The sequence below is a fragment of the Hyperolius riggenbachi genome, chromosome 3, assembly GCF_040937935.1.
Source record: "Hyperolius riggenbachi isolate aHypRig1 chromosome 3, aHypRig1.pri, whole genome shotgun sequence".
Taxonomy (NCBI): Eukaryota; Metazoa; Chordata; class Amphibia; order Anura; family Hyperoliidae; genus Hyperolius; species Hyperolius riggenbachi.
In genome coordinates, this window is record NC_090648.1 from 44,869,149 (window position 1) to 44,895,566 (window position 26,418).

The 26,418-nt window shown below is 47.6% G+C and overlaps 2 protein-coding genes across 3 annotated transcripts in view; both read left to right on the forward strand.

Annotated features, from left to right (window-relative positions):
• Nucleotides 1-718, forward strand: part of LOC137562582 (calpain-5-like) — a 41,623-nt gene extending 40,905 nt beyond the window's left edge. Inside the window, exons 13-14 of the mRNA XM_068274069.1 lie at nucleotides 354-544; nucleotides 647-718. Coding sequence (XP_068130170.1) covers nucleotides 354-524 — 171 coding nt within the window. The 3' untranslated portion in view covers nucleotides 525-544; nucleotides 647-718. The remainder of the gene's footprint in view (nucleotides 1-353; nucleotides 545-646) is intronic.
• Nucleotides 524-24,838, forward strand: LOC137562583 (uncharacterized). Of its 2 annotated transcripts, none has more exons than XM_068274070.1 (4): nucleotides 524-723; nucleotides 16,731-17,066; nucleotides 19,944-20,061; nucleotides 23,766-24,838. In XM_068274070.1, exons 1-4 carry the CDS (start codon nucleotides 609-611, stop codon nucleotides 24,445-24,447), a joined length of 1,251 nt encoding a protein of 416 aa, XP_068130171.1. In that variant the 5' UTR covers nucleotides 524-608; the 3' UTR covers nucleotides 24,448-24,838. The 2 variants fall into 2 exon arrangements, with proteins under 2 accessions (XP_068130171.1, XP_068130172.1); XM_068274071.1 differs by having other exon boundaries at nucleotides 23,769-24,838.
• Nucleotides 24,839-26,418: the final 1,580 nt, after the last annotated feature.

The following is a 26,418-nucleotide window of genomic DNA, read 5'->3' on the forward strand; positions in this document are numbered from 1 at the left end:
GCCACCTCTGCCCGCCCCTCTCACTCTTTCTTAACAGAGAGGGGCGGGGAGAGGCGGCGATCCGTGCGGCGATTGACATCAGGAGGGGCAGAGCTGAAAGCTCTGCCCCTTTCTAGGAAATGCCGGCGGATTGCCCCCCGGGCGATTTGGGGGCTCTGCAGCCCTTGTTTAGCGGCGGGGTTGCAGCGGATTACTTGGGAGCACTGAAGCGAACTATAAGAAGGCTTTTGCCAGCAAGGGCCACAAAATATTGTATCGAGGGCCGCAAATGGCCCGCTGGCCGCGAGTTTGCGACCCCTGCTTTAAGGTGTCCTGATTTTGTCACATGACTGTATGTCTCTGATGTATTTCAGGTGTGGCACTCCCGGTGGGGCCGGGACCATCTGGTGGGCAGCGTTTCTGTTCCCTGCTTGGTGGGAGAAAACAACCAGGCGTCTGTGCTGAAGCTGCAGAGGAAAGACGTGACCTCGGCTGGCTACGTCCTGATCGAAGCCTCGAGCAGCTCCGATCTGGTGGCGCTGTGACTACTTCTTGTGTACTTTCTGTCAGTCTCGTTTCTTTCTCTCACCACCTACTCTCTCTCCACATCCCCCCCTCCTTCCTGTGCTATGTTACCTTCACCTCACACTTCCTGCCCTGTCTACAGAAGCGTTCATCGCCTCAGCACCAGCATGGGGAAGATACTGGTCATCGTCGCCCTTCTGCTCGGAGGAGCTTGTCCAGGTATGGCATACGTAATGAGGGGGCGATGGAAAGGTGGGTGACTATTAGTGTATGGTAATCTGGAGAAGTGTGGTCATCGCCACACTTGGTGGAAGTAGGAAAATTATTATTAACGTGGGATTACACTCAAAATTAATTTTTTGCTGTAATGCATTAAACAATAATAAAAAAAAATGAAAGAAATAAGACTGCTCTGATTACACCTCACTGAAGCTAAATGATATCATTGTGCTGCAGGACAAATGATCCCATTGACTCCTGATGAAGTAATTAGTGAGCAAATAAAGGAGAGAAAGTTATCTGCGTCCCACCTGGATACAGCAGGAACTTTTCTACCTTGTTTACACAGATTTGTATACTTCCAATACAATCTGATGAAGCTGGTTGGCAAAGGCAAGCTTATCAATTCGCAGCTAAGGACCCTTTTCCACAGGCAGCTGAACTGCGTGCTCAGTAAGCAGTTACCAGGCAGCAGCGAGCAGTTGGGAGAGTTCGACTGTTTTTTCATTGCCTATCAACTGCTTATGGAAAAGAGCTCTAAGGCCTCCTTTCCATGGACTGTTGATAGGCGGTGAAATGCCTCTCAAACTCTCACAACTGCTGGCTACTGCCAGGTAACTGCTCACTGCTGCCTGGTAACTGCTCACTTCAGCCTGGCAACTGCTTGCTGAGCACACAGTTTAACAGTCTGTGGAAAAGAGGCCTTAATGAGTTAAAAGGCTTGCGTTTGAAGCCCTCCAGTACCTTGAAAAACCTTCAAATGTTTAGCCAGTTTTTACCCTTAATTTTATGCGGTGTTTAATGCTTTAGACCATTGACGATATGCGAGTATAATACCACTCTGAGGCCTCCCTTCCACCAGGGCCGGCCTTAGGTTTCACAGCGCCCTGAAAACTGATTTTTGTGCCCCCCCTTCATCCTCTTCCCACGTGCATATACACGCATGCATGTATACACACACACAGGCCCATATGCAATTCCCCTTTTCTCCTGAGATATCTCCTAGGACAGTGGTTCCCAACCTTTTTGACGTTGTGACACATCATGCCAAATGCTCAGATCTCTGTGACACGGATGGAAAGAGTGCACTATCCTGAATACACTTAAAAATTAAGGCTAAAACCCTTCAGGAATATTAATAAAAACAATTAGTGGTACAGTTATCCGCCTCCCCCCCCCCCCCCCCATTTAGAATGATAGCACAGCACTGACGATTTGCACCACGCGTCATAGCCGCTGTGCGGCTATCCCCCCCCCCCCCCCTCAAGTGCCCTCAGACACAGTATAGGTAGGTAGCCATGTATAGGTGCCCACAGTATAGGATCACATGTGTAGGTGCCCTCAATATAGGTTGCCAAGCATAGGTGCCTCCAGTATAGGAAGTCAGTTGAAGGTCTCCATCCCCCCACAGGTAGCCAGGCATAGGTGCCTCCAGTACAGGTAGCCAGGCGTAGGTGCCTCCAGTATAGGTAGCCAGGTGTAAAGGTAGCCAGGCTATTGGTGCCCCCAGTATAGGAAATCAGGTGTAGGTGCCCTCAGTATAGGCAACCAGCTATAGGCGCCCCTTTGGAAGCCGGCGCCCTGAGCGACCACTCCGGTCGCTCATATCAAAGGCCTGCTATGCTTTCCACGGACTGTTGAGCTGTGTGCTCAGCAGTTACCAAGCAGCAGTAAGCAGTTACCAGGCAGCGTGCCTGTCTCTGTGTAGCTGGGTCCGTGCTTTTTGCTACTGCGCATGTGCGGAGCATGGACCCAGACAGCCGTTGAGACAGGACGGGGCCAGTGAGGCGTGCCGGCCTGTGCGCGGGGGGACGGGTGCGCGCGCACACGAGCAGTGGGCGCTTGTGCGCGCATGCACACTGTGAAAAGATAGACCTAGAGCCCGTTTTAAAACAGGCTTGGGTCTACTAGTGTGTTATGAGTGGAGACTGGACAAAGTCTAATACAAAGCCTGCATGGAGCAAGTTAGAATAACGCAATCAGTTACAATGCAGTGCTGTGAACAGGCCCATAGAATTGTATGGGCACAGGGGCGTAACAATAGACCCTGCAAAGAATGCAGCTGCAGGGGGCCCCGTGGGGGGAGTAGTTTTTTTTCCCTGTCCTTAAGAGACTGACAACTAAGGGTATAGAGAAAAAAAATCTGCTCTCTACAAATGTTTTCTAATGACTGCATCTGCTCAGCCACTGATAAGGAATCGTACACAGATTTGCAGACAGTCCCTATTCAGTGTTCAGTAGGGTCAAGGGGGGCCCCCATCCAAAGTGTTGCAGGGGGGCCCAATGAGTTCTAGTTACGCCACTGTACGGGCAGTGAGTTGACAAGCAGAATTATTCTGCAATGCAAGTGACCGCTGTGAACAGGGCCTCAATGAAATCTTCTTTGGGTTTAATATACTCGGCCAGAGAGAGAGGGAGGAGGGAATGACAATAAGGAAGGAAAACCGCTCATTAGCACCATCATACTTAGACCACCTCGGGTGAAAAAATACCAAGACCAAAGGAACCATCACCAAATACTGATATACAGAACACCAAATTCAAAACAGACCAATAAGTGTATTAGTGGTATAAATGTTAATAATCATATAGACCTCCATCACCACAGTGAGCCAATCCTACCTAATAAAATGCCTGTGTGGCTGCGTCCTCCTCCTGTTGTCCGTGCTTTTGTCTACCGCGGGTGGACTTTAGAGCAGGAGGACGATGCCAGGGGGCGGGCATGCAGGTGCGGAGACATGCGGTCGGTGACGGGGGTTGTCAGGGTGGCCTAGAGACTGTTATTGTAACAGACTTAGGCCCACTAGTTTGTTTATATATACGTATATACACACTCATCCAAAGAAGGTAGTATCCGAGTCTTGTGATTGCTCTAAAATAACCATGGTATTCAGATTTCTTCGGTAAACTTTTGCATTCTCTTATTGGTCCAATACTTCCAACTCGGAAGTATTTGGCCGATCAAAGAGAGCATCAAAGATGTCCGTATAATAGCGGACATCTGTAAAATTTACAACATTCCGCATAAAAAAAAACTCTTCTTTTTTTAATATGACATAAATTTATTAACAAAAATGCCAAACAAAAAATGGAAATTTACAGAATCTGTAATCGGCGTTTGTGGAAATCGCAAATTTAGAGAAGTTAAGGTATATACATTCCTATGGCAATATATTTCTATGTAGCCTCACCCTCCCAGTGTTTTTTTAAACTCAGATGCACACTAAATGCGGAAAGCTTGTCAGCTAGAGGCCTATCAGCCTTAAGTGGCTGTGTGCCATCGCTGGGTAATGCTATCATCATCGTTTGTGTAATATTTATGTCATTTTTCTTGTAGCGCTTATACATTTCTATGTGAATTAACTGGATCTTCTAATCACCCTTTCATTGCCCAATCCTCCCCTCTCCTAAATGGCTGCACTATTTCAATTGTCCCAGCTCGCCTACGTGAAGGTTCACAGTGGTTTAAAAAAAATATAAAAATGCTAATCCACTTACCTGGGGCTTCCTCCAGGCCGTAGCAGGCAGGACGTGCCCTCGGCGCCGCTCCGCAGGCTCTCGGTCTCCTCCGGTGGCGCACCCGACCTGGCCAGGCCGGCTGCCAGGTCGGGCTCTTCTGCGCTCCAAAATGCACCTCATGCGGGCGCGCTGACGTCATCAGGCGTCCTCCGGGCTGTACTGTGCAGGTGCAGAACTACTACGCCTGCGCAGTACAGCCCGGAGGACGTCCGATGACATCAGCGCGCCCTCGTGAGGCGCATTTTGGAGCCCAGGAAGCTGCGCTGCGGCGCCGTTGGCACGTCCTGCCTGCTACGGGCTGGAGGAAGCCCCAGGTACGTGGATTAGCAATTTTTTTTAAACCACCGTGAACCTTCCCTTTAAGACGATGGGCAGGGATTCTAGCTTCCGCATATACATATGCACATTCAGCCCTCATCCAGCCAACTCTTAATCCACAATCTTTCCAAAACACACCGAAAACCCAATATCCTGCTACCCACCCGCCTCATGCCCTGCATACCTTTATCCCGAAAATGTGTATATATTTATGTTTTGTTTATATACCTTTCTGTAATTACTTACTGTACGGTCTTGCCCATTCACATCCACCACAATCCATTTCGTCTTCCTCCGTATCTTGAACTACAAGAGTACTGCCACCACACAGCTGGTCCATTCTACAGACCCATTCATCCAAGCTTGGGGGGATTGGTTATTTCCACTTGTCTATCATTTTTTTTTTTTTTTTTTTTTAGCAACCTTGGTACCTACTTCTTTAATTAAAATACTACTTTTACTCCCACCTGTGTCAGTAAATCCAAAAATAGCTTCTTCTGCAGAGAGATCGAAGGTATCTTCCAGTAAATCTCTACTAAAATGGATGCATAGTTTAGGCTGATTAGATGAGCGGAATCTTTTATCCCCAGAGCATTCTGGGAGACCATGTATATTCTCTACTGGCTTCAGAGCTCTCAGTAAACAAACATTATGCAGAAATGCACCTGACAGGACTAAAGACGTCAGTTCACCTCCTGTAATACATTTCAGAATATAAATCAGGGTGAGGAAAGTTTTTACAATGGGCAAACACTGACTAAATAAGAATAATAATTAAAATGTTTTAACTACATTATTTTCACTACAATTCCTCTTTAACTACCAGAATGCATCAGTTTGCACAGCTCTTTTAAAGGGACACTTAAAGGAAACCTAAACCCAATTGAAAAAAATGAGTTTCACTTACCTAGGACTTCTACCAGCCCCCTGCAGCCATCCCGTGCCCTCGCAGTCACTTCCGGATCCTCTGGTTCCCCGCCACCAGGTAGTTTAGTTTTTTGCTGTCTCGGAGTCAGTGGGCCGCCACTCGTATCATTGCACGCGTTACCGCGGGACCAGAGGATCCGGGAGTGACGTTAAGGGCACGGGATGGCTGCAGGGGGCTGGTAGAAGCCCCAGGTAAGTAAAACTGATTTTTTTTTAAATTCCAGGCTTAAAGTGGACCCAAATTTATAAAGATTTCAGAAATAAAATATATTTTCTAAATTATAATAATAGCAGCCTTTTTTCAGCTGCATGATGAAAAATATAAAATATTTTACATTTGAGGGAACCCCTCCCTTCCTTTCATATTGCCGGGACAGAATCCGGCAGACTGGTGGAGGAGATAAAAATCAAAAACAAAACACAGGCTGCTACTGATGATGTCACAGGGGAGGTGATCTCAGCTTGTGTGATATTTCACATAGACTATGCCCCTGTGAGGGAGGGTAGCTGATGACAAACACACCCATGATCTAAAACCTCCTACTAATCTCAGAAGTAATGGCTGCAACCTGTATAACCCTAGTTGTGAAAAGCATGCACTGAAATCAGTGGCGTACCTATGGCATTTGACACCCGGTGCTGGGTATTATAAGACCCCCCCCCCCCCCCCAAAAAGTAAAGGGGCAAAAAATGGGTGGCGCTATAACATGCGTTGCGCGAAGCTCGCCGCGGCAAAAAATGGGCGTGGCCATGACCGGATGAGGGCGGAGCTAACTGTAATTTGACGTGAATCCGGGTGAGAGTGATTGTCACGGACGGTTGCGGGGCCGCAGGCGCGTCCTGTAACCGCCCGTGAAGAAAAAGCGATCGCACTCTATTCCCTGCATCGATTGCGCTTCAGATCGATAGAATCTGGGTTGATTGTGTAGGAGGTCTGCAGTCTTTTCTCAGCAGAGAGAGAGCACCAGCTCAAATGCTGGATGGCTCTTTTGATATGCTAATGAGCCTGAGCCTAATCTGCCCCGGAGAGTCCCTGGCTTCAAGCTGTGCTGATGGCCCATCCATCAGGTATAAGGTGACAAGCACCATGGCAGAAGCAATCTAGTTGGGGGAAAACCAGACCCGCTGGCTCCCTCCCAGCAGGGGAGGTGACACCTAGCTGGCTGCCCCAAACTTCAAAGAGACTTTGCCTGGGAATAACCTGAGTCTCATAGCATATCCATAACTTCCTAGATCTGTCATATTTCTAGGGTTCCTGAGATGGCAGCTTCGCCAAACGTGGGGGAAGTGTAGCATGAGCCCCGGTGCTGGTTCTGAGGAAGTTTCAGAACATTCTGAGGTAAGGACTGCCAGTTAGGCAGTTTGAAAGTGCCCTGATGATACCACAGGGGTCCCACCCCTCATGTCTGGTATCAGGGCGCTGGGTAAATCGAGACAGACCTGAAAATGTTAATAAATCTGCCCTGACCTGTACGGTTCTGTGAGATAGAGCCCATATATGGGTAGATATGATTTCTAGTCCCCAGGACAAGGGGAGGGCTCATCTCATCTTCTAAGGGGGTGTGAGGCTCCCCGCCCTCACTCCCTCCTACTGAATCAGGGACATAAGAATGGCAGAGGACCCAAACTCAGTGTCCTCCACCCTGAAAACATCTTGAACTCATCGGTGCCAGCTTGAGGATATGCTGGCATCCACCTGGTCTGAACTCTGAACTTTGATTGAAACCCAGAACTCTGTTTTTCCCACAAAAAGGACATCTTTCCAGGAACTAAGTATTTTTCTCCCTTCTTTTATTTTTTATACTGGCTATTACTGTTTTAATAATTGTTGATTTTAATAATTGTCTGTATATATTAATTATTTATATTGTGTAAATAAACGACTTTCTCCAAGTCATTCACTGTCCGCTACCCTGCTTATCAGCACACACAGAACTGATCCAGGGTCTCTGAAGATACGCTACTGTTTGTTTGTTGTTGGCGAGACAGAATACCGTGTGTTTAACCGTTTTATTCGCAGGACCAGTCAGTCAGTTAGTGGGCTCCACGGTCCCATGGTAACCGCGGTGGTGGCAGTTTACTCTGAACCAGTGGGTGAAGTTGTAATCACCCGTATCTCACAGGCTCCCTTCTGGTGTGTCCGCGGCTAATTCTTAACGGTTCCTGCGCATTGACTGCGACCAGAGTTCGCACGATCTGTGCGCTGGCACCGTTTAGAAGGCTAATTGCGGTCAGCCACCAGGGCTCCTGTGACAGTGATATGGAGGCTGCCATATTTATTTCCTTTTAAACAATACTAGTTGCCCTGCTGATCTATTTGGCTTCAGTAGTGAACTGAATCACACCAGAAACAAGCATGCTTGTTCAGGGTCTGTGGTTGAAAGAATTAGAGGCAGAGGACCAGCACGGCAGCCAGGCAACTGGTATTGCTTAAAAGGAGATAAATATGGCAGCCTCAATATTATTCTCACCTCGGGTTCCCTTTAAAAGTGCAACGCAAAGACAGTGGACCCAAGTTTTGGTGACCCTTTCCCAGAAAATTCACATAATTGTGCAGGTTTTCTCAAGAAAATACACGTAATGTGTGCAGATTTGCCCAGAGAATACGTTCAATCATGTCGGCAGATTTGCCCAGAGAATACGTTCAATCATGTGTGCAGATTTGCCCAGAGAATACGTTCAATCATGTCGGCAGATTTGCCCAGAGAATACGTTCAATCATGTCGGCAGATTTGCCCAGAGAATACGTTCAATCATGTCGGCAGATTTGCCCAGAGAATACGTTCAATCATGTCGGCAGATTTGCCCAGAGAATACGTTCAATCATGTCTGCAGATTTGCCCAGAAAATACATGCAACCATGTCGGCAGATTTGCCCAGAAAATACATGCAATCATGTCTGCAGATTTGCCCAGAGAATACGTTCAATCATGTCGGCAGATTTGCCCAGAAAATACATGCAATCATGTCGGCAGATTTGCCCAGAAAATACATGCAATCATTTAGCAGATTTGACCAGAAAATACATGCAATCGTGTGGCAGACCTGTCCAGGAAACACTTCAATCGTGTAGCAGACCTAGCCAGAACATAAACGCTACCCCTGGCTGCTAATATAAATTAAAAAAAAAAAAACATTTACTCACCTGCAGCAGAGCTCCTGTTCCGGCCTCCATCCAGTGCGCAGCTCCCACGATCCTCTGCAGCCAGCAACTCCCAAAGTCTCCAGAGCAGGGCTTCGGACATTTTACTATAGCCCTGCTCTGCCGCTGCGGTGAACTGATACGGCATCTATTAGATGCCGAAAGTCAGTTCACGCTGGGGGGTGCTTGGAGAATTTTAAGGGGTGCTTCAGCACCCAAAGCACCCCCCTCCCCGGTGCCGCCACTGCCCCCAGTATAGGTAGCTAGCAGTTGCCCTCAGTATAGGTAGCTAGTTGCCCCCAGTGAAGGTAGTATAGTTGCCCCAATATAGCTAGTATAGTTGCCCCCAGGATAGGCAGCATAGCTGCTGTCCCCAATGTAGGTAGTGTTTCTGCCCCCAGTGTAGCTAGTATAGTGGCCCCCGTACAGCTGCCCTCCAGTATAGCTAGTATAGTGGCCCCCATAGTTGCCCCAGTATAGCTAGTATAGTGGCCCACAGTTTAGATAGTATAGTTGCCTCCATTGTAGCTGGTATGGTGCCCCCCCCCAGTATAGGTAATATAGTGGCCCCCATAGATGCCCCCAGTGTAGCTAGTATAGTGGCCCCCCGTTTAGCTGCCCCCAGTATAGCTAGTATAGTGGCCCCCAGTTTAGGTAGTATAGTGGCCCCCAGTTTAGGTAGTATAGTGCTCCCCCCCCCCGGTGTAGCTAGAAGGAGGGGTGACAGCAGGGATAGCGGCGGGGAGGGGGGAAATATCCCCCCCTCCCTCACCTGGGTCCACTCCTTCTGCCTCTCTTCTCCCCCCAAAAATGTGGGCAGTGGGCAGCGAGCAGGCTGTCGTGGAGAATACTCACGTTACTTCCGCGTATCAGCCTGGAACGCTGCGTCGCCGTCACGTGCCTCTACTGCGCCTCCAATGATTGGAGGCGCAGAAGAGGCACGTGATGGCGACGCAGCGTTCCAGGCTGATACGCGGAAGTAACGTGAGTATTCTCCGCGCCAGCCTGCTCGCTGCCCACTGCCCCCGGCCCGCTGCCCGCATTTTTGGGGGGAGAAGAGAGGCAGAAGGAGGGGGACCCAGGTGAGGGAGGGGGGGGGATATTTCCCCCCTCCCCGCCGCTATCCCTGCTGTCACCCCTCCTCCTAGCGCTGCTCTTCCCCTTCTTAGTCAGTTGTAGGGGGGTCGTGGCGACACCCCCCTGGCTGTCTGGCACCCGGTGCGCCACGCCCCCCTGCGCCATTAGGTAGGAACGCCACTGACTGAAATGCTCATAGGCTTGAAGGAGTGTTTATTTATCTTTGTATGTGTCTGAGTGGTGCAACTAAATATTTTGAATAAAAAAAAAAAAACGTTTGGTTTGGTTCCGCTTTAAGTGTCCCTTTAAAGCCCGTACCCACCACGTGATTTTTCCGACAACCGGCATTTTTTTTTCGATTGATGAGCAGTTGTTTCTGTGATCTCGCCACATGGGTACAGGCGCACGATCACGCGAACGACGTTTAGTGTCATGTGGCGATAATGACTGTGGCAGCGGATGTGATCTTTAAGATCCTCGACGACTCCGCGCTAAGTACCATGGTTGCTTGATTTCCCGTTGTGTAATGTCGCTAGCAAGAAGAGGAATCGCTGATAGCTGGTCGTCAAGGGGACGTCGCTGGACTCGTCGGGAGGTAAATATTCAGCTAGATTTTCACGGTTTGGGCTATTGAAATGTTGTAATGCAGAGAATTCCCCCCCCCCCCCCCCCCCCCGGCCGTCTTGTGAAACTCTCTCAGAAGGAAGGCTTGTGGCAGTAATACAATAACGCAGTCCCTGCTGACATTATTTGCATATGAAACGAGCACTTTGAGGAAATACACACACAAAAAAAATCCCTTCTGTGCAGCATTAACCATCTAATGACCAGATAAAGTGACATTTTTAGTTTCGGCCCATTTACACTTAATCAGTTGCTGTGCATTAGTGGGCGCTGGTACGCATTTTTTCCATAGCAGTGGATTCGGAAGAAAATTTCAGTTAAAACGTGTTAGGTGTAAAAGGTGCCATAGGGAAACATGGGCATTACTTTGAAAATCAGTTTTCTTTCAGTTATAACTAAGAGCAACTGATTAAGTGTAAAAGGGCCCTAAGGATTCCTCTTGGCGCCTCTCTGAAAACTTTTTTTTTTTTTTACATTTCAGAAAAAAAAACTAAAACAGTTTTTTGTTCACAAAGTTCTTTGAGAGAAGTTATGCAAAATAGAGGCAGTCGGTTTTCTTCATCTTCATCGTACGTTGTGTTTGAAGTCATTTAGAAAAGAGGCCTAGTTTTTGAAGTAGGGAGATGCTTTTATCAGGCCTGCTAAAGCAAACAGATGTGGGAGCGGTAATTATGTGCGGGGTGCTTTGTTTAGGATGGATGTAACATAGTAAAGCATTGTGATGCAAATATATATCAGCATCGTTTGGGAAAACGAGGTCCTCTGTGGTCTCATTGTCCCTTGATCGCATACGTATGAAATTGCCGCCAGGAGACTTGGGCGCAGGATTTTTGGTATATGGTCAGGGACGAAACTGCAGAAATTGTGAGCGGGCCCCCTCCCCCCAGGGCCCGCTCGTGGCTGTTTTGGGGGGCTGGAGGGGTCGCAGCATGAGGGGAAAGCTATGGCCACACTCGGCGGGAAGGTCCCCCCCCCCCCCCTCCCTCACTTCGGGCTTTCCCCTCTGCGCTCCCCTCCAGCTTCTATAGCTACACAAGTGCAGCGGAGTGGCGGGCAGAGACAGGCAAACATACCTTCCGTGCGTCCGGACGCTTCTCGCTCTAGTGACTGACGCTACTTCCTGTTTTATACAGGAAGTCGCGTCAGTCACTAGAGCGAGAAGTGTCCGCGCTGGAACACACGGAAGGTATGTTTGCCTGCCGCTTCCCGCCCCTCCGCTGCACTTGTGTAGCTATAGAAGCTGGAGGGGAGCGCAGAGGGGAAAGCCCGAGGTGAGGGAGGGGGGGGGGGACCTTCCCGCCGAGTGTGGCCATAGCTTTCCCCTCATGCTGCGACCCCTCCAGCCCCCCAAAACGGCCACAAGCAGCCCCCCCCCCCCGCGGGCGCATGGGCTACATCCCCTATTGGTATGCCCATATTTATAATTTATCCTGCTCCTGCACAAGTCCTGGCGGCGTTAATTACCATTCCCCCTCCAGGTCCATGTGGATGTTGAGTAATGATGTAACTCGGCTTCCAGCTATTGCTGGCGGCCAAATTACAGTGTTTTAAAAGTAACTACAGCTCAGTCTTCTGACGGCACCAAAGTTATTCACCGTGCGCTGCTATAGTCCCAATTCCTCTTACAGCCTATGGTGTCACCGGCCGCGCCCAAATCTCCTGTGCTGTTGTTACAGCGCTCGCCCTGGATCAAGATGAGGAATGGACAAGGTCATTGGCATGGACAATGCTCTCTGGCATCCAAGAATAAAGATGATCAAAGAGATGCAAATTCTTCTGAGTTGATGCAAATTTGTATGCAAATGTATGCAGTTTGAAAATGGACCAATCCATTTAAACCCAGGTTTAAATTGATTGCTCCTTTTTCTCAAGCTGCATATATTTGCATAATTTTGGAAGTATTTGCATCATTGATCATCTCTATCCAGGAACATCAGAGTGCCCCCCACACCGGACATTGAGGCTCCTTTCACACCAGGGCTTTTTCATTGCATTGGGTTACCGTACGCTCTGCAATGAAAGTCTATGGGGGACATTCATACGTTACCAGTGGGATGCGATACGCGGGATAAGTGACTTTCTCGTAACGCGGCCAACACTAGGGCATCCGCGTATTGGCAGCCAGCTTGTATGGCGTACCGGAAGTAGTGTAAGTGTATGGCAACGCAGATTTTTTTTTTTTCGTGCTGGTGTTGCGGCGTGCATGCACGGAAGCATATTTTTTCAATATAATTACCCATATTTCTTTTTTCGGCCACAGGAAGTGAGCGCTAGGGAGCCTCACTTCCTGTTTGGCTGTCAGCCAGAAGGGGGATTACCGCGTATTAATGCAGAAATCCCCGAAGGCTATTTTTAGCATTGCGGTGCGATACAATCGACGAATCTGTTTCCAGTGTGCAACCGTTCCATGACCAATTCGGCTAATAGTATGCCGGCATCCAGTGGCGTTTCCTGTTTGTTAGTCTCGCCCGAAGAATTGGCAGGGGGAGGAAAAACTCCACTGCGGCTGATTGCTTGTCGCCCGTGTTTAAGTGGGTGATATCTGTACTGCCATCAAACCCACAGCTGAAGTAATCGCATCACAAGCTTTAAAGTCTGCATGTACCTTTTTAAAAACACACTTAGGCTCTGTTCACATGTAAAAATGAAATCGCTGACTGCAGCGATTTTCAATTTTTTTATTTATTTATTTTTGTGTGTGTTATTTTTCCCCTCCCGGCGCTCCACTGCATGCTACGATTTTGTGCAAAGCGCTTTTGTAGAGCATTTCCAATCTATTTTAAACCCCTTCCTAACGTCAGCCAGGAAGTGAACTCTTTGACCCGAAAAAGAATAAATACAATGCATTTATTCTTAAAAGCGCTCACGAAATCGCTATACAAAGCACTTTTTCAAGCGTTTAGCATTTTCCCTATACCTGCCATTGAGCCAAAGTGCTCAGAAAAAAGTTATTTTCTGTATCAGAATTGCTGCTTTGAAATCTAAGATTTTGAAATGTGTTTTAAAATCTTTAAAGGCTTCTGATTAGTGGATGGTTAGTGTGATTCAAATATTTCTGAGTTAATGCAGGATCAGGACCGGATTTGTACTTTCCAGTGCCCTAGGCCTGCTGTCACCAAGCCCCCCCAAAAAAAAAATATTTTGTCGAACACTCTGACGATCATTGGTTTGAATGGGCTCATTTCAGTTGTGCTGCTCTGCCCCCCATTCAACAAATAATTCCTGTAATTTGCGCTCCTGCCCGACTGTGCACAGCAGCCGATAGTGTTCTGGGAATGCATACTTGAGAAATGACGCTGATGTATGACCGGTACTTGCCAAGAATGCATAACACTGTACCGGCCATGGGCAGGTGCGAGAAATAACAGGGAGCGCGAGTGGCCAGAGCATGCGCTGCTTCTTTGTCCTCTGTGCGACTGGCTGCAGTCGGAGCCACAAACAGGTGGCAGGGCAGTGCAATGGAGAGAAGCCCATCCAAAACAGAGAACAGGTAAGTAGCAAACATCCTGACAAGACCCACTTTGGATGTTCTGTTGTAATTATAGTGGACCTGAACTCAGAACTTCCTCTCTGCTCTAAAAGATATGCAACAACATAACCTTTAAATAAAAAACATTTTTGTTACAGCTGATACAAATCCTGCAATAAATCTGCAGTGTGTCTACTTCCTGCTTTTATGGAAGCAGACATATTTTTAACATCCTTTGCTTTCAAATGAGCTTAGATGTTGTGGCAGTCAGGTGACACAGTGTAGAGAACTTGTGACACAGAGGAGGGGGAATTAGACAGGCTCTCGAAATAAATAGATGGTACATTTCTGTTTTCCTTCTGTCCTGTGCAAGAGTTCAGCCCCACTTTAAAGCATCTGAATGACATTTATCTATGCATCTCTTTTGAATGTACATATAGTGGTGTGCTCTAACATATTGACAGTATACGTGAACAAAGTCTGAAGAAGGCTTATTTAAATTGCCTTTAAAACGTTTTTTGGGGTAAATGAGGCATGTAGCATCATGTTTTTTTTACTGATGTGGGGACATAAAATCCCCCCTCAAAAAAAAAAATCTCTCTCTCTCTCAGATGGGAAATCAGAGTTTGCTCGGATAGTGCGTTTTGGATTTAAAAAAATATCCGAATTGCTATTCAAAGTTCGGATAGTGGAATTTTTATTCCTGCAGTTCTCATAGATGGTAGGAGCTGGAGGACAGAAAATGAGTCAGGAAAGAGTTAACTAAGGAAGAGAAGAGACCACTGCTAGCTGGGAAAAAAAAAAGAAAAACAGTCAGTCATAAATTAGGATTAGATAAATTAATTAACAACTGCTGGGGTCAGTGTCAAAGCTGTAAAAGAGGTAAACAAACTAGCAGAGCTCACTGATGTTTGTGAATGCCTGCATTAAAACTCAGCGGAACTTAGTTCTATCTGCTTTGTAATGTAAATCTCTGGTATTTCTCACATCGATCTGTATGTCTATCATACAAAGGAATGGATTATCAGGTGACAGTTATGATTGATCCTGATTGTTTTCACACATCAGGAAGTGAGAGAGAGATGCAGGGATTGGGGAACTCTGGAATTCAGCTATTAGTGCAGAGCAGGGCGCTGGCTGGCTGCGCTGCGGGACCAGAAGAGATGATTTACTTTGACATATGACCTCTTCTCTCTTCAAGTCATGCAGCCCTTCTTATCTTATCTAATTTAATCGCCCTAGGCCGTGGCCTTCCTGGCCTTCCCAGAAATCAGGCCCTGTGCAGGATTTTGTTTCTGTATTCAAATCTGTGCAGATTGGAACGCAATTACTGCACAAAGCGGTTTTGTGAGCGTTTAGCGCTCTTCCTATACCTTCCATAAGACCAGTGATGGCTAACCTTGGCATTCCAGCTGTGGTGGAACTACAAGTCCCATGAGGCAATACTCTGACAGCTCTAAGCATAACTCGGGGAGGGAGAGGCATGATGGAATTTGTAGTCTTGTCGCAGCTGCAGTGCAAAGGTTAGCCATCACAGCATTAGACCAAAATCGCCCCAAAAATGGTACAGGCACAGCTTTGTGGAGCGCAAACTGGACGAAACGCGCTGATATGAACCTTCTCATAGAGGATCATTGCACAAGCGTTTGGTGGGCGATTTTGAAAATCACCTGTGCTTGAAAAAAGGCCGAAAACGCCCCTAGATGTGAACAAGCCTTAAAGTGAGAGGGATATGGAGGCTGACCTAATTTATTTTGTTTTAAGCAGTGCTTATAGTCTGACTGTTCTGCACATGTCTATTACTTTTAGCCATAGACCTTGAACAAGCATGCAGATCAGATGTTTGACTGGATTAGCTGCCTGCTTGTTTCAGGTGTGAGATTCAGACCTACCAGAGGGAGAGGATTAGCAGGGCAGCCAGGCAACTGGTATTGTTTAAAAGAAACTAAATATGGCAGCCTCCATGTACCTTCCACTTCGAGCGTACTTCCCTCTGGCCCTCCCCACTGGCCGCCTGATCTCTGTATGACGCGTAATTGCGCGTCATGAAGGAAACAGGAAGAAGAGGGGAGACTGCTGCTGGCGGGGGACACGTGGCATTGAGCGACCAAGTGATTAGGTGAGTAATTACACCCTGACCGCTGCTCCAACTCTGCAGGGAGGCACAGAAGGGGGGCCCGTGTGGCGGGAGGGAGGAATGATGTCTGCCCCCCTCCCCACTGCTTCCTGGGGGACAAATTGCCCAAAAAACGTGCTAGGTACATTGTTGGTAGTTGGAGCCCTTGCTTGCCAAAATGTACCTAACACTACCTTGGCAGGGAAAGAGTTAAAGCAGACCTGAGAGATCAAATTACAGTGGTGATTAGGCACATATGAGTGGGAACTAGACAGGCTAAACTCTCTGAATACATACAGGGTGCATTTCCCTATGTTTTCCCTCCTGCCATGTGCAAGAGTTCAGGTCCACTTTAAAGAGAACCTGAGGTGGGTTTGTCGGGTTTGTCAAATCGTATTAGGACACAGAGGCATGTACTGCATACAATGACCTGCCTCTGTGGCCTTCGCCTCTGTAAACCGATTGGAGGAAGCTTAGGGAGGCGGGGAGGGAAGTGACACAGGCGGGGGGAGCAACGCTATACAGGAGGCAGGGAAGTGGTGGTGACTGACAGGCTGAGGTAAAGAGCAGGCTAGCGACAATCTGCGTGTCGCTAGCCTGGCGCTTTTTTTTAAATGGGGGTCAGCAGAGCCTGGGGGGGGGGGGGGGGGGGGAGGGAGGGTACTGGCAGAATGGAAGGACACAGAGGCTGGGCATTGTATACAGAATGTGTCCTAATATGATTTGACAAACCCACCTCGGGTTCTCTTTGAGTGGCTAATCTATCTCAATGGCTTTGTCATATTGTGATAACATAATATGTTTTTCCTCCTCAGTGCAAATGCCATCCACTCACCTCATCGTGAACTCCACCCAGAAATCCTTTAACTCCTACCTCATCTCCTGCACCGCTGCAGTCCCAGAAGAGCAGGTGACCCAGGTGCACTGGAAAGAGCGACACTCGGATGGCCATTACTCCCTCATTGCCGTGCAGAACCCGTATCTGGGGAACTTCACACAGCCCACCTACAAGATGGCGAAACTGAACAGAATGGATGACCTCACCTACACGCTGGAGATAGAAGAAGCAGACAAGGTGGTGTGCTGTGAGGTGGTGACCTTCCCTTCAGGACTGATCCGGGAGAGCTGCCTGACCATTGAAGGTGACTCAGGTGAGGTGATATAGACCTTCAGGGGGTAGACTGGAAAACTCTTCTTGTTGATGGTAATAAAGTAGAGCCTGAAGTAATGTTGGATAGATCTGGGCCGGTCCCCACGGCAATTCCCATCATCCTATACATGACATAAGCAGGGCCAGATTTACCATAATGCACTGTAGGCACCAGAGATACTCATCACAAATTAATCAAGAGTAACCACTTTAACCTCCTTGGCAGTACGGACGAGCTCAGCTCGTCCATGACCACTGGTGGGCGCCGCTCAGGCCCTGCTGGGCCGATATATAAACAATTTTTTTTTTTAAAAACACGCAGCTAGCACTTTGCTAGCTGCGTGTGGGGGACGATCGCCGCCGATGCGCCACTACTCGCCGCGTAAGGGCCTCCCCCCTCCTGAGACCCCTGCGCAGCCTGGCCAATCAGTGCCAAGCAGCGCTGAGGGGTGGATCGGGACTCCCGATGACGTCACAACATCGTTGACGTCGATGACGTCCTCACGATCGTCGCCATGACGACGGGGGAAGCCCTCCAAGAAATCCCATTTAGAACGGGATTTCCGGATGGGCTAATGCGGCGGAAGCGATCGGAAAGGTGAGTAAGACGCCGCCGGGAGGGGGGAATCATGTAGCTAGATTTCCACCACGACACTGCGCTCACAGTTTCAGAGTTATCTTGTTCAAAGAAAGGGGGAAACAAAAAAAACATAGCATAATACTGTTTGGACTTATATCTCCTTCCCAAACACCATGTGCTCTAGATAATGCCCTAGCGTGTCTCCACCGGCATGCAGTGTCTCACAGGTCCTCACCATATAGCGTGGCCGCCAAATCACAGACAGCTATACACATCTAATGTTACCACCGGATGTCACAGTGCTCTTCCTGCTATCCATATATCCCAACCACCAGTACACGTGGACTCTCACCTATTCACATTGCCATCCACATTATAAGACAGCAAATTCGCTTATTGCATCACCACAGCAGTCGTCTCCCCGCAGATGGATCCACATCAGAGCAGATAGTCCATATCATCTATCAAACTGAAAGGCCTCTCATAGCGTAAAAACGTACTTTTATTTAAAAAGTTAAAACAAAGTGCACTCACATGGTCCAAAGTTTAACGAGTATAACATAAAATCAATGTCCTCCACGCCAGCTCTCTCCACACCCGTAGCTCCGCCCTACGCGTTTCATGCATGCGCACTCATCAGGGGCTGGAGGTATGTACAAGGCCAGCATGTTATATCGTGTCCTGACTTCCATTCTGCTCCAATCGGCATGACTGCCCGTCCCCAAGATGGCCGCTAACCAATTTCCGCCCTTATCCCACGAATGTGCAATAGCGCTAAGACCCTTACCCTATCACTCTATGCCACATCAGATTGGGCGGGGCTTACAGCCACCCACAGCGGACCGCCCACCGCTCGCTCATAGCATAGCAGATCCGTATACTCGGACGGCTGACTCCGTCATTAGCGGCGCCCCGCCCACCAGCATCATGTCATGGCATATAGGTTGCACGCCCACCTAGATATTCCACCTAGCTGATTGGTCGCCCGTCAAGAACACCAAGCTGATTGGCTGGCAGGCAAAGGGGGTCTATTCGCTACCATATTCATTACAACAGAGTTACATTGCATAAGCCACTCCTCAAGCCCCCGGTGAGCCACCCATACCCCTCAGCATTTAACCATAATTACAGCATTAAACATACAGGATAGACAATGGCAGGCTAACCATATTATTTACAATATTCATATTATTAAAATCAACCCCTGCAATAGATCACATTCAGATCGGCCTAGATGAAAAAACCTGTACCCATACATTGGCAGATAGCATAATTGATAATTGTATCCAGCATGAACCCCACCCACCCGTTACCCCACAGTAGTATACAGGTCCACCTCCCCATTCCCCAAAAGAACATCCAACCAATCCCATCATAGCTTCACATCCCTGCGAGATGCATGCCTGTCCCCAAAAAAAGGGGGGGGCACACATGTATCTCATCATCAGTCATTGGACGTTCTTTTACCAAACAGTATTATGCTATGTTTTTTTTGTTTCCCCCTTTCTTTGAGTGGCAACTCTGGAACAAGATAACTCTGAAACTGTGAGCGCAGTGTCGTGATTGAAATCTATTGAAATACATCTTATGCTTGATTGACGGCGCTGCGATCCAGAGAACTTTTTTGCTGGTTAAGTTATAGACTGGTTAATGTTATTAGTAACACTGGGACGTTAATGAAGTGAGCGCACGAATACATTGTGTTCTTTTTTTAATGATGTAGCTAGCGCTAGGTTAGCTACATGATTTTAAAAAAAAATAATCAAAAAATACTGCTGCGCCGCCACCCTGGCGATCTTAATAGAACGCCAGGGTGGTTAAACACCGTCCATCCTCTAGAAAAAATGATTTTTTTTTTCCAAAATCTTGGTCAAACAAGAATGAGCTCTTCCCAAATTCAGTTGACAGATAAGGAGCATATCCCAAACATCAGTAAATAGACACACACTTCTAATCTGGTTCAAAGAAAATTAGAACTTCCATGCCCAAGTTATCGAAAAGGAGCCTTTTAGAAGCTTGAGTGTCCTTATAAAAGATAACCTAAACCTCTTGGTTGGATGGTGAGGAGCATCTCCAGTACATGTTTACATGACAACAGGAACTCTCAGTATGTGTGTGTGAGATCTGCATGGCCGAGTAATAACTACCAGTGTGGTGTCCGTATGCTTTGGCGATAATCGTTCAGTCAGTATCGTGGCCTCACCATTATTAGAAGGCATTTTCAGATCTGTCTTATTTTTGAGCCTTGTATGGGAGTCGTAATTCTGTATATGAAACCAACGAGTTGTGTTCTATCAGTTGCAGAAAATAAGAACCTGCAGTCGGCTTTTCTGGGAATGTTGGTGGTCGCTGGGTTCTTCATCTTTGGTTCATTTGTCCTCCTGTGTCACATCTGCTGGAAGAGGAAGACCACTCAGTAAGTTCACGTCATGGTTCAGAACGCTCATGTATAGCCTTCCTCAATGGTTTCTACTAGAACAAATCTGTGAATGGCACTATAATGCCTAATGAAAATATCTAATGATGTAAGAACTGGTCTTATTGAAGCGGACTTGAACTTCTTGCATTTCTCTTTGTTTTCCTTCTGTCCTGTGCAAGAGTTCAGGTCCACTTTATAGGGGTTTTTAGGAGGGGGGGAGGGGGGGGGTGTTAAAAATAAAAACTGACACTTATCTGGGGCTTCTACAGGTCCCCTGCAGCTGTAATGTCCCGCGCCGTCGTCCTATGCCACCGGCACCGGTCAATTATTCGGCTTACAAGACGAATAGTGCGCTCTCCCGATCGCGTCATCGGGAGCTTACTGCGCAGTACGAAGTTTTCTTGTACTGTGTTTGTGCAGTAAGCTCTCGATGACGCCACTGCCGCACAGCCGCAGTCTCTTACTAGGATCGCAATTACACCAGGACCAGCAACGGGAAACGGAGAATCGTTGGAGGACGGTGTGGGACATTACAGCTGCAGGGGGCTGGTAGAAGTCCCAGGTAAGTGTCCATTTTTAAGAACCCTTTTAAGACAATACTTCACAGTGCTCGGACTGCTCTACTACCTGTATCAGTGTGTTATTTACTTTGAGCTGGTTGCATACAGCACTAAAATAGAATAGATTTACAGAAGATATGGATGGGGGGGGGGGGGGGGGATCTTTGCTGAACAGACATCAAAGACTACTGAGAAACAATCACAAGTAGTTCCAGCTGAGAACCACTTTCCACTTCCTGTGTTTCTGTGTCTGCGCTCAGGTTAGTGCAATGCATTATTATACAGCCCTGTGCAATCACTGGGAGTGAGGCCCACCTCTGCTGGTATTTTAATATATAAGGACTTTTTTAGTCCTGTAGGATTACTGCACAAACCAGGCAGACTCCTCTCCTACTCCATTGGGATAGTCAATTGGATGCAAGTTTAGGTGGCTTGGAATTGTCTCAATCAAATACAACAGCTGACAATTTGACAGGTTCAAGTCCAAGTTGCAAAGTTTAAATAAAATGTTTAGATGATGATGATGGTGATGATGATGATGATTAATTTATAAAGCGCCAACATATTCCGTGGCGCTGAACATAGCAAGACACGAACATAGGGTACATAATAATACAGACAATAATGTACATCGATATACAAGACACATAATTAGTGACAAAATACAGAATTGGTAATGACAGTAATAAAAATATAAAACATGATGAAAAAAATGTATAATGATTTCAAGACACAAAAGGGGGGAGAGCCCTGCCTTTGCAAGTATTACAATCTACAATCTTACATAAAATCAGTAGCATCTTATTGGCCGTTACCACTTCTAACCTTCTGATTAGACAACAATTATGTTCGAAATGCATCAACTGTCTCTACATGGCTATCCTGTGCAATCACAGGACCCTCTTATATCAAACTACCAGCAACTGTGGGTTTAAACATACCTCCCAACTTTTTGAGATAAGAAAGTGAGGACACTTTTGCCACGCCCCTGCCACACCTGCCACACCTCTAATCAGAATACAATAAAGATTTCATAAGAAAAATATGATGGTTTATAAGTCAAACCATACTGGTCCTTTCTATCCTGGCTCTATTCCCTTCATATTAACATTTTTAAATAATAAATATATCAATGGGAATAAAGTTTAGAGTCAACTAAAAAAGCTTTTAGTAGAAAAGTAAAGTCCAGAGAAAAATGGCAGCATTTTTCCTGCATACTTGACTGAGTGCCAGCTGGGAGCAGCTGACTATTGCAATAGGCAATTGCACGCATTGGGCTTGATTCACAAAGCTGTGATAAAACAAATATCACCCCTTATCAAAGATATCACACCTTATCAGAGTTATCATGCCTTATCAGAGTATCATATAGAGCACTATGAACTTATGCCTGCTAATTGGCAATGGCACTTGTCCTTCCCTGAGCCCCTGCAGGTTTGTAGCGCTTCCTATGCTACTCTGATAAGGTGTGTTATCTTTGATAAGGTGTGTTATCTTTGATAAGGTGTGATATCTTTGATAAGGTGTGATATTTTGTCTTATCACGGCTTTGCGAATCAAGCCCATTGTGCAATAAAAAGCAGCACTACTGTCTTTTTGTCGCTGCGGTAAGATGCACATTGCTCCCAGTGCACTACGATTGTGCATTGTCAAGCATTAAAGGGAAGGTTCAGGGAACTCTTGAAAAAAATAAAAATCCCTATCCACTTACCTGGGGCTTCCTCCAGCCCGTGGCAGGCAGGAGGTGCCCTCGCCGCCGCTCCAGAGGCTTCCGGTCGTCTTCGGTGGCCGACCCGACCTGGCCAGGCCGGCTGCCAGGTCGGGCTCCTCTGCGCTCCATGGCCGGGCTCTTCTGCGTCCCACGCGGGCGCGCTGACGTCATCGGACGTCCTCCGGGCTGTACTGCGCAGGCGCAGTAGTTCTGCGCCTGCGCAGTACAGCCCGGAGGACGTCCGATGACGTCAGCGCGCCCGCGTGGGGCGCAGAAGAGCCCGGCCATGGAGCGCAGAAGAGCCCGACCTGGCAGCCGGCCTGGCCAGGTCGGGTCGGCCACCGAAGACGACCGGAAGCCTCTGGAGCGGCGGCGAGGGCACCTCCTGCCTGCCACGGGCTGGAGGAAGCCCCAGGTAAGTGGATAGGGATTTTTATTTTTTTCAAGAGTTCCCTGAACCTTCCCTTTAAGGACGTTTTTTCATCGTGGAAAACGCATGCGATTTTAAGCAACTGTAACTCCTGACTTATTGATGTATACTAGATATTTATTATACAGCTTACTTGGCGGCCAATTGACCATCCGATTCAATAATTATCGAATCGGATGAAAACTAGTGGCGCCAAGTACATACCCGATCAACGATGCGACCAATATCGGTCCGAGCATGTTGATCAGACACGCTGCAAGATGTTGGGCCATCGTGCTCGATCAGGTGTGAGGCGGTAACAGTGAGCTATATCGGGACGAGCGATGAAACTCCCGACGCTGTCCCCCCCTAATGTCTAATGTGCCCCCCGGTGCCCAGTGTAATATACATCACCTGTCCGAGTCCGCTGCTGGCTCTGGGCTTCATCCCTACACGCTCCCCACATGGTTGCCGGCGTACATGTGGGTGCATGTGTGACACCACACACGTGTCCATGTTACTCCGACAACCATGTAGGGCGCGTGTATTGATGGAGGATGGAGCCCAGGGCGGACTCGGACAGGTAATGTATACTGCACTGCGCAACAGGGGGGGCTTTCACATTAGGTAGAGGATGCAGCGTTACAAGGCCAATTCTGGATCTATTTCAGCGTAAAATTGATCGGGAATTGGCTTGCGGTGTATGGGCAGCTGACAGATCTCTCTAGTCAGATTCGATCAGAGAGAGATCTGTCTTTTGGTTGAATCTGCCCCTCATCGCCTGATGTATGGGCACCTTTATATTGTGTTTACAGTGCACAGTGATCATTTTTAGGGAGACTGTTACTGTTAGCATATGCTTTGTATCACTGTGCAGTGTAGTGTTATAATTATCTGTTTCTACCCTGTACTGTTATGTAGAGCAGTGAGATCTGTAGCAAAATACAACGTGGTGTGGTTATTTTTGCAGAATACTTGGCGTTCGCATAAATTGGCATAATATATCCTCTTTTGTTATCAGCAGAGTCCTCAGTTTGAGGAGAGCCAATCAACAGTTATGGAATAGAGACCAGACGTCAAATGTACCATACACTAGAACTTCACCTTCAATCAACCATGGGTATGAGGCTCCTCTAGACGCAGATCTACCTGAAGAGGCAATTCAGAGAACACATCTGTCAGCACCAGGAAATCAGATGCCAAGCGCTCAACGATATACTGATGTCCCGCCCCTGAGCAACCAGTGGCTTTCTGAAGCTTCTGTTCGGCGTGATAATCCAGCCTACCCCATCTCTACTTCGGCCCCTCCCCAGAGTATCCAAGTTATACCTGAAAATTCTACAGCTGCGAACCAAGTCTACAGCAATGTTCTCCGTCACAACAGGCGTCACCCAGTGATCCCCCATGTGCAAAGCTCTCAGAATCAGCCAGCAGAGCACCAACCACAGTCTGAGCCGTTACCTTTTTCGATGATAGCGCAGTCCGCATCTTCTCAGCATTACCCCACGGCTCATATGGTTCCTGGAAGAGCTTCCAACTTTCCTGAAGACCCCACCTCTTTACAGCCTCCAAGATTACGTGTTCCAAGAACCCCTGACTCTCCTTTCTCAACGGCTAACCCCATGTACAACAGCAGCCGCGCTGATTGGGCTGTCCCGCAGGGCAACACTCGCTTTAAATATCAGCGTACCACCCTTTCTTGAAACAGTGACACCTTGTGATCATGTTGGGAAGTGCAGCCACATGTGGTCAGTAAATTACAAACTTGTGTGGTCATGCAGTGCTGGCATAATGACTTTGTGGTCCACCCACATAATATTGACTCATTTGTTTTTATAGAGTTCTGCCTTAAAGTGCAAGCATGGTTCCCTCCCACCTACTTTGTACTTTGTTTGGGTGTTGATTGAACAGTATTATTACAAATTCTCTACCAGCATCTTCACTGGAATGTAAAATCCAGGTGGTTCTCCTGGTTGGTATTAAAGCTTGCCAAATTATGCCCCACTTGAAAGGAAATGTAGACATAATGTGAACTCCAAATAAACGGAGCAACCGGTGGACTTACCCTTTAACACATTAGCAGCTTTAAAGAGGATCTGTAACGTCAAAACGTCCCCTGGGGGGTACTCGCCTCGGGTGGGGGAAGCCTCAGGATCCTAATGAGGCTTCCCACGCCGTCCTCCTTCCCTCAGGGGTCTCGCTGCAGCCCTCCGTACAAGATGACGTCAATATTCACCTTCCCGGCTCCTGCGCAGGCGCTCTGACGGCTGTCGGCTCCGAAGTAGGCGGAAATGCCCGATCGCCGTTGGGTCTGCTCTACTGCGCAGGCACAAGTCTCCGGCGCCTGCGCAGTAGAGCGGACCCGACAGAGATCGGGTATTTCCGCCTACTTCGGAGCCGAAAGCAGCCACAGCGCCCCCGCTGGAGCCAGCAAAGGTAAATATTGAATTGACAGTCAGGTCTGTCGCCGGCTGTTCGGAGGGCTGCAGCGAGACCCCCGCGGGACAGAGGACGGCGTGGGAAGCCTCATTAGGATCCCGAGGCTTCCCCCACCCGAAGTGAGTACCCCCCAGGGGATGTTTTTGATGTTACAGTGTCTCTCTAATAGAGTTATCTCATTTGAGATAAGTGCACTGCTTTTGATCTCAGTAGGAAAAACTTGTTGTGCTGTCAATTCTTGGAATGCTTTGATGTCTCCCTGCTCACAGAAAATACAGAAACTATTATTGTCTCACACTGCCCCCTAGTGACAAGTGGCCATAAATACACATTACAGCAGTACTATTTAGTAGCATGGAAATAAAACAAATAAGAAATAAAAAAGTGCTAAAATAAATTGTCCTGGAGCATTTGCAAGCCTCTAAATAAATTGGCTGCTAAAGCGTTAAGTCTTCCGCATCTCCAGCTATGTGAACCAACCCAAGCTTCCTCTTTTTCAAAACCCGCCCCCTTTTATGTGCCCTAAATCTATCACTGGTGTGCAAAACCGGGCCGTTCCGAGCTGTCACTTCCGGGGCTTTCTGTCTTTAACCAAATATAAGCCTATGGCGTGGAAGTTCATGTCTTGGAAAAGATATCTTACATTATTCTGGATAGCATCGACAGCAGTTAGGACTTTTTGGGAATTTTTACTGCTGTCCTAGACCCCACTAGGGAAATTTGTCTTGTCTGCCACTGGAAACTCCATGCCCAGTGGCGTAGCAATAGGGGTTCCAGAGGTCTCGATGCACCAGGCCCTTGGGCCAGAGGGGTCCCCCCTCAACCGCAGTGTTAGCTCTTTATTGGTCCTGTCCTGGTAATGATCACTTCTATAGATGCTTTGAATAGAATCATTAACAAGCTTTTCCCCATCCCCTTCTTGCATCTGACACTGTGTTGTCCTCGGCAGGTTTTGGTGCGCCATATCAATTGTTATGCATAGTGTGGCGGGGGGGTGTTTCCAATGTGAAACTCGTACCGGGCACAATCGCTCCTTACCTACGAATCACCATGGACAGGAAGTACAAGACAGCAATAAAAAGATCAAACTCTTACCCACTCTCAGGATAAAAAAAAAAAGTTGCCTTTTCAGCTGGTATTGGGGATATTTGCCCATTTGTTGCCAGGACAGGTAAAGATAAACTTCTCAATTGGGGACACAGATAGCAATAAAAACCCGAGCAGTTTCTTATTCT